Source organism: Musa acuminata, chromosome BXJ1-1, assembly GCF_036884655.1.
Source record: "Musa acuminata AAA Group cultivar baxijiao chromosome BXJ1-1, Cavendish_Baxijiao_AAA, whole genome shotgun sequence".
NCBI classification, from domain to species: Eukaryota; Viridiplantae; Streptophyta; class Magnoliopsida; order Zingiberales; family Musaceae; genus Musa; species Musa acuminata.
The window spans coordinates 14438386-14446812 of NC_088327.1; the positions used below are offsets into that span (position 1 = coordinate 14438386).

Below are 8427 nucleotides of genomic sequence, written 5' to 3' on the forward strand. Positions count from 1 at the left end.
TCAAAGGTTTAGTCAGCACAACTAAGCAGTTTCTATGTGGAAGATGAGAATGAATTTTTCATGTTCTATCAGATCCACAAAATTAGTGGGGGAGAAGAAGAAGCTCAGGAGGAGTAGATCAGGTACTCAAGTTCAATTACAGCCCTGTACAAAATATTCCTTCTCACTCAGAGATTGCCCAAGAGAACAAGTAACAGGGAAGGAACCTCTCTCTCTCTCTCTCTCTCTCTCTCTCTCTCTCTCTCTCTCTCTCTCTCTCTCTCTGAGGTGTCATTTTCTGTCACAGGAGTCAAAAGACAACCCAACCCAAGAATCAAGCCTTGTTACTCCACACACTGTTTACTCTCCATGCTGACATTGTGTTCAGAAGACAACTTTGCCACTGCAACTCTTTGTCACTGCCACTTAAAATACCTTATACACACATACCCCACAGCCTCATCATTTCACAAAAGCAACTCTCTTTCTCCTACTCTTTCACTCGCTCACACATTGCGTTAACCTTAGGAAGAGGAGGAGGAGGAAGTTTGGTGATCAAATGGAGCTCTTTTCAGCAGCACCAGATTTGTCGCTTCAGATCAGCTCTGATGATGCCACACCACCAAGTTGGAGAAAACCAGATGAGACCATGGAGTTAGGGTTTCGACGGAGGGACGTGTGTGACTCCTCCACCACTGCAACCTACATTTACCCCATCACTGCATCCGCAGCGAACGCCAACGCTGCCGCCTTTGAGCTCTCCTTGGCGAACACAAATGGTGCCATCTCCATCGATCACCGCCATCACCACCCACCACTTACCGAGGTCTGTCACCAAGATCAAAGCTGGATGAAACCCATAACAGGCATCCCTATCTACCAACATCCACCTTCCTTTCCTTTAGTCGCGCCGCATCAGCAGCAACACTTGTGTGGGCCTTCTTCTTCCACCCACGGTTTCACACCCTTCATGGCCAGCCAAAGCTTGTCGAGATCAAGATACTTGCCGTCGAGGTTACCCGGCAGGCGGAGCATGCGAGCGCCAAGGATGCGATGGACTACCGCACTCCATGCCCGCTTTGTCCATGCTGTGGAGCTGTTGGGTGGCCATGAGAGTATGCTACGAGTCTCCCATATCATTTGCATGGACCGATCTTGCCTTTCTTTTATGACTTCTCTTCCTTCAATTGTTTTGGAGTTCAGGAGCTACACCCAAGTCAGTTCTAGAGCTCATGGATGTGAAAGATCTTACCTTGGCTCATGTGAAATCCCACCTGCAGGTAACCCTTCTTCCCTGAAATCAAGATTTGATCTTCTTTTTCCTTTTTCTTGCCAAGTTCTGAGTAAATTCAGGAGTACAAAAGCATCCTGTGGCCTACAGAAACCCTCCCTTCCTTTTTCTTGTGTTCTCCTCCTTGGTGTTTCCTCATCATCACTCTTTCCACAGCATGTATTGCGGCAGCTTTTACACTCCAACCAGAAAAAAAAAAGATGCTACTGTAAGAAAAGACCAGTGAACTGTGCAGGAAGCTACTCTAATAAGTTGCATTCAACCCTAGACAAAGCTAAAATGAAGTACATTGTTGTCCATAGTCTCTTGGATGTTTGTCTTACACCTTGAATCTACTTTTACCTCACTTGATAACATACTGGAATGACTAAATTTGGACTGTAGGTCTGTGTGCTTTACAAAATGATTATCCAACATAACTCATTTATAGTTATGTATGTGCCATTGCAGATGTATCGAACTCTGAAGAACACTGATAAATTAGCAGTTCCATCAGGTCGAGAAGATTCTGATCTCACATTTCTTGCCTAAAATCTGGCTCAATTATTATGGTGTTAAGGATTGCTTCTTGTCCCAGGTCAATCTGATGGGTTTGAGAATGGATCAACAAGAGAGAATTCTGATGAAAACCCGGCAGGCGTTCGTGATTTCGACCGATCAGAATCATGGGGACACAGACTCGACCATGTCGGTGTGCGCCCGAGGTAGCAAATCATCCCATCTTTGATCGTTTTCCTACATCTGTTTGCTAATTTGATATGCAAATTAATGATCTCGAACTATATATGCTATGAGATGGAAAGGGATTTATGTACATTAGTAATGTCATAGCGAGTGATTACAACTTGATATGGGTGAGTGACCCTTTTCATGTTCTCACACTTCCAAGCTATCAGTACTTTGGAAAAGACATTAACTGGCATAACATAGACATCTGAACTCTCTTCCCAAATCCATGTTTGATACGAGTGATGTGCATCTACTGATGTGTTAGCACGAATGATGAACCTGAATTATGAAGACCTCCACCAATCACAAGATGCTACTAGTGATCAGGTCACAAGGGTGAAGGAGATGAACATTCACTGGGATGAAAATGGTTATTTCTTGTGGACAAAATTCTTCTCTGCTTTTATTTGTATGTTTTTCCCTCAGGGATTTAATGGATATGATGATGATGAGATAATTCCCTTTATTCACAAAAGAAAGAAGCTTCAAACAGTGCCTGCCCAGTCTGCTTGCTTCTTGTAGAAGTCAAGAGAGTACATAGATATCAAAAATGTTGCTTCCCTTGCATTACTCTTCTCTTCCCATCAAGATTATGTGATCCTTCAGCAAGAGAGTGAAGAGGCTTATTCTCTAACCTAACCCTAGATGCAGCCTCTTCTGAGAGAACTGTTCTGAGTGTTGCATGCATTCATCATGTCAGGAATCTTCATTTGACCCATCAAACGAAGTCAAGTGCAAATAAATTACCCTATATGTGAAGCTAAAATGATACTTGCAAATCTAGCAAAAAGGAAGCTTCTTTAGCACATACTGTTGGTCCATGATTTTGTTCCTGCTGATGTATACTGTGCGGCGATTGTTTTGCAACAGAGGAAGCATCTACAATGGCATAGCAAGAGAATCTACTACAGAGAGCATGCAGCAGTATAAGGTATCTAAACTTGTTCCTTTACTGATCACATGAACTTATCCGAAGAATGAAAGTTTAACTGTCACAATGATTCACAGTAGTATAAACTTGTGCTTGCATTTTTGTCTGACAAGAAAAACCATTTTAGCAGGAGCTTTTCTTGAGGAAAAAAAGTCTCTTATTTTCTGTAAAACTTGTCCATGCATTCTCCATATGAATGCTGGAGATTTTATTTGGTTGAAGCATGCAAAACACTGAATCATATCAAGATAAACTAACAAAAATGATGTAGTCTCTCTTCTTTCTTTTGCAGGAGGATGATCAATCAGACAGCTTTGAAATGTTTCTGGAATTGAATTCATCGTTTCTTTCGGAGACATCAAGCCCGAATAAGCCGAATCTTGAGATCACATTGGGCAGACCACATTAGCATGAGCTTTTCCACAAAAAAGTCTCTCTCATAGGTAAATTGCAGAAGAGAAATGGAGACTGAGATAGTTGAGCTTAAGAGAAGAGAAGATAAGATGACTCCATGCAATTCATCTGTTTGACTTGAAAGCTTAAAACTAGGACTATGTTCTCTTATGGTGTATCAGTGACTCAAAATACAAGTCAAGATGGTGTGGTTAGCATATGCATTACTTTGTGTATTTCAATCCTTAAGATCTGTTAAAGTTAGGGTTTATCTGGCTCCAAGAAACTGTTGTCAATCTGATCTCATCACAAGGAGCCCATGAAATCTCATGATTCACAAAAGGAGAAAACCCTTATGAATTCATGTTCACAAGGGAATTTTTCCATAGCAATTTTAAAATTATAAGAGAAATTATTTTCATCTCGTCGACATTTCTTATTTTTAGTAATTTGTTTTCTCTCGACTTCAATTAACTGATTAATACTTATTGTCGCCTAATCCTATATCGATATACATGTTTGATGGTTCCTTCACTCAAGAACATAAGACTCTTCTATACACCAATCAAAAGGCATAAATATGTCTGCATAACTTAATATTTATGTACATGACTTTTCACAAGTCTGAAACAAGCTGAACTTTTGTCGAGTACATATGACCTTTATGCAGTCCTTCCTAAGGTGGCTAATGGCAGTATCTGTGATGAACTCTTAGTTGAGGTCATCGAAATAGATTTTTTTTCTAGTGGATGGTAGAGAGTATTTGTTTGGTTTAAAATATTAATTATGGTATTAAGATGATCTCATTGACATTTGGTTTAAATTGGTACACATGTTTCTATTGGATAATGAATTCATCATCCAATATGAAAAATGTTATATTAGCCAAACATGCTCTCAATGAGTAATGAAGTAGAAATGTTAACCAACAAATATTAGCATCTTGATGTGTGCCTCATGTCTCCTTTTTATCATCAACATCTTTTGCAAGGCATCCATCTCTCTAGATGGACTCCAGTGTGTTCTATGTAGATGTTAACATTCATTGCATATGATTATATGAAAATAAAGAAAAAACATATGAAAAATAAGCATACAGGTATAAAGAAGAAATACTTGACAACCATAGTTGATCTAACTAAATGTTTATTGCATGTCTAACAAGAGAAATCAAGTTGAGCCTCTCCAATTCCTATGGATCAGAGTCATCCATCTCTCCAATTTATGGCAGACTGGTGAGATGATATATGTGTGAGTTGGGTAGGGATCCTCACAAGATTGGTGGCATACTTGGTTTTGGCTTTTGTTGATGTTCTTCTGCTCCCATGCACAGCACTCTCTGAGTTCCATGGATGTGTCAGAATCTTGGCTGCAATACTTTTTATTCCTTGCATACTTTCGAGCAATTACTTCTCCTTTTATGATTTCCCAAGCCTACTTTTCTGACACCATAGTCTTCCCTCTATTTGACTTCTATATTAGTTCTTCTTCATGCTCATCTTGATCATCCCTAAGTCTTAATCCTCCCATTTAGTTCAACAAAATTGATATGGGTAAGAAGGAAATCAAAGCTAGTGGGGTGATTAAAGAGCTCTTTTCAAAGGCTGTGCAGCTTTTCTTTACATCTCTTCCTTCTCATCTCTTTCTCCCTCCCTCAAAGAACTCAATCTCTCCCTCTCTTTCTCTCCACCGACTATCTTTCATCCTTTCCGTCTCTTTCTGACACTGACTTTAGAAGGATCAGAAGGGAAACCAGAGAGGAGCTCAGCAAATTATATAAGAATGATTACCCTATCACATAGTACATGGCTACCTACAGTCCCACTCCCGGAGCTCTTTCTCCTCGTCCGTTCTCCCCCCCCCCCCCCGCCCCCTCTTTCTTCGCTGGCAAGCGGAGACAGCGTGAGCGAGCGTGTGATCGGGGACATGCAGCGCCTGGTGCTCCCTCGGAGTTGATGCCTCGGGAAGCCGTCAGCGACGCTGTCAAGAGGAGGACGGCCAAAGAATGGACGCCTTGAGGTGACGCATCCTGCATGCCTTGTGTACCCCCACCAGCACCCGCAGCTCGTTGCCTCTTCCCCATGGCTCTCTGCAAAGCCGCACTGCCCTCATTGACTGCGCTTTGTGTCGCTTTTACTTGACATCTCCTTCTCTCTCTCCCTCTCTGTTGGCTGGTGCTCGGTCAACACTGAGCAAACATGGTAGCCTAGTGTTCGTGTAGCACGTCTGCCCTTGTCAACTTAGCCAACGTTTTGGGTGGTCAAAGTGGTCAAGGTTTTCTTGACGCCATGAATAGTGTTTGGGTGCTGCTCCAGTTCAGGCAAGTGGTCAGACCTTTGAGTTAATGGAGTTAGTGCAGCCCGGGCTCGACGCTCTATGCTATCTATCGTCTCTTCCTGTTTTCTCATTTAAAGAAAACTATTTTGCAGAGTTCAAGGGAGATGAAATCCCTGTCAAAACAGAAGTGAAAGGAGGCGGATCTCCTCTCCAAAAACACAGACTTAGACGGTGTGGCACCTCTCAAAACCAATGAGACAGGAGGCGAAGCAGCTCTCCAAATAACACAAGAGTTTTGTCTGTCAAAATTAGCTAAGTTGTGTGCAGGGGTGTTGGAGTTTTTGCTGATATGGGACCATCGGATAACATCGACCGCCTTAGCATAATAGGAGATGTGATTGCTACAGTGGTTGTTGATGAGGATCTGTGAATCAGAGAAAACTCTGATTCTTGATAGGTTCAGGTGTTGTGCAGCCTTGAGGCCTTCAAGGAGAGCGCACCCCTCAGCTTGTGGAGGGGAGATGGAGTGGATCTCTTTGTTCCTTGCATCAGCAAGGATGAACCCATATCCTGCAAAATAGGAAGAGGAAGCAAATGAGCCATCGCAGAAAAGGTTGAATAGGTGAAGCTGGGGGTGTGGTGGTGAAGGGCGGGTCCTGATTGGAATGGCCGAGAGGTTCGAGTTTGCAGTGGCCAGAAGGGTGAATGGGAGAGAACTCTCTCTCTCTCTAAGTCCATCAGGGTAAGAGCGATGGAGACTCGCCCATCGTCGGTGAGAACTATTTCTTCGCACCATAGGAAATTAATTCTGAAAATGATAATTATTCCTGTTTTCATTAGAGTCGATTGCGTTTGCAATGAAAGCTCCAAGGGAGGAAGAGGCATCTCCTTCGTTCTAATCTCACCCTCTTCCCCTTCTCCTCGGGAAGCAAACTCACTCCTCTCTCTCTCTCTCTCTCTCTCTTCTTGATGGTGACCACACGTAGTCCCACAGTTCGCACAGCAGTGTGTACGTATGATGGTTACGTCAAAAGAGTCGTTAGCAATAACGCGTTACATTTGGCTCCACGTAGCGTTATATCGGGTGTTCAAAACCGTGATTCATTATACCGGTACGATACTATTGTAATAAACTCCTGCGTGTCGGTCCAATCAAACCACTGCGCTATGGGCGGGAGGCCCAACGAACGCGGACCGACAACCCTCCGTGATTGGGCCGCCACCCCCCCCCCCGGGTCCCGCAGACCTTCCTCCGCTGTCGCCCTCTCCCCCTCGGAGGCTCCCGCTCCTCTGCGACCCCCTTGTCCCCAACGCCTTCTGCGGACCCCTTGTTCGTCTCCAACTGTCGCTCCAGCTTTGCCTCCGGTAGCCTCACCTTCCCCGTCGTCTGCACTCGTAACTCCCTCGTCCACTTGTGCGCAGCCTACGGCCTAGTCATCTGCGCTCGGATGCTGTTTGATGAGATGCCCCACCAAGATACGTCATCGTGGAGTAACGTCACCTCAGGCGATTTGGAGTGTGCAAGAGAGCCATTTGTTCAAATGCCGGGCAGAAATGTGGTGTCTTGGAATGTTATGATTGGTGGTTTTTTAAAAGGGCTGAGTCCCGAACTGGGGTTGGAGCTTCCTCTGAAGGGGAATAATAAGACAATGGTCAGTGTGGTCACACCATGTAGGAGCTTAAGCAAGCTTATCGGAGGGAAATTACTTCATGCATGTATTACTTGGAATTCTGTATGATATTTGGGACTGCTAAGGTGGATAAGTGTTACAGGTGTGGAAGATTTGAGGTTGCAAGATGGATGTTCGAGGAAATGCCAAAGCGGAAATTTAGTCTGCTGGCTTTCGATGGGATTGCGTTGTTTTGCAAAATGGTGGGAAAAGGAAAGATATGGCTGTCTGCAAAATTACTTCTTCCTTTTCTTTTTTGACAACAATCATAAGGAATTTTAATCTTCACATAGCGATGATAGCTGTACCTAATTTTCGATGATACAACCATCATGACTTGAGAAATGGCTTCATGGGAGATAGTATTCTTATACATGGGCATTGTTAACATTCTATAAGTTATTGATATACTACATTCATAGTAGGCATGGCGCATTTGCTTCTTAGTTTGAAACTAAGCTCTAGAACTTACAGTTCTACTTTTTATATACAGGCTGCCATATTGATTGTGTGAAAATTAATAATGGGTCACATGTAGAAGCAACAGAAATTTTACCAGATGAAATTTACATTTTCTGTGGGAAGAATCAATTTGAGCATATGACCAGCTTGTATAGTCTCAGACCTACATTTGCTCATTCTTGGATAAGTGGAACAGGTATTAAGAGTCATGCCCAAGGATGCAGAATCAAATGCTAGGAGGTTTGCTTATGTTATGTCGATATCATGGAGAATTTGAGTTGGGGGAGTGCATTGCTTAGAGATTGGTTGAGCTCGAATCTTCAAATCGCTTTTGCTAGTCTTTGTTGAGCAATATCTATGTGGCAGCAGGGGAATAGGAAGATGCTCACAAGGTGAAGGAGATGATGAGGGATTGACAAATTAAATCAGTGCCTAGTGATAGACTTGTATATCTAAATGAGATTGTTCACAGCTTCAGAATTGGGAATATATCAAATTGAGAGATAGAGAAGATCTACATGATGCTGGATGATGTGGCTGCCAGACAGAGATTAAGAGGTGCTACAATGGACTTGACTGATAAATGTCCAGCAGTCAATTTTTGTGCCAACAAGAGATAGTCATTTGATTTTATTACCCAGCAGGCTGAGTATTGGGATTTTTGCCACTTTACCAAGGCTTACTACCAAGATGCA

The 8427-nt window shown here is 42.9% G+C and overlaps 1 protein-coding gene across 1 annotated transcript; it reads left to right on the plus strand.

Annotated features, from left to right (window-relative positions):
- The first annotated feature begins 527 nt into the window (after positions 1 to 527).
- Positions 528 to 3526, plus strand: LOC103997758 (probable transcription factor KAN2). The gene is made up of 6 exons (XM_018826916.2): positions 528 to 1094; positions 1183 to 1259; positions 1721 to 1766; positions 1848 to 1974; positions 2870 to 2930; positions 3223 to 3526. Exons 1-6 carry the CDS (start codon positions 539 to 541, stop codon positions 3337 to 3339), a joined length of 984 nt encoding a protein of 327 aa, XP_018682461.2. The 5' UTR covers positions 528 to 538; the 3' UTR covers positions 3340 to 3526.
- The last annotated feature ends 4901 nt before the right edge of the window (positions 3527 to 8427 follow it).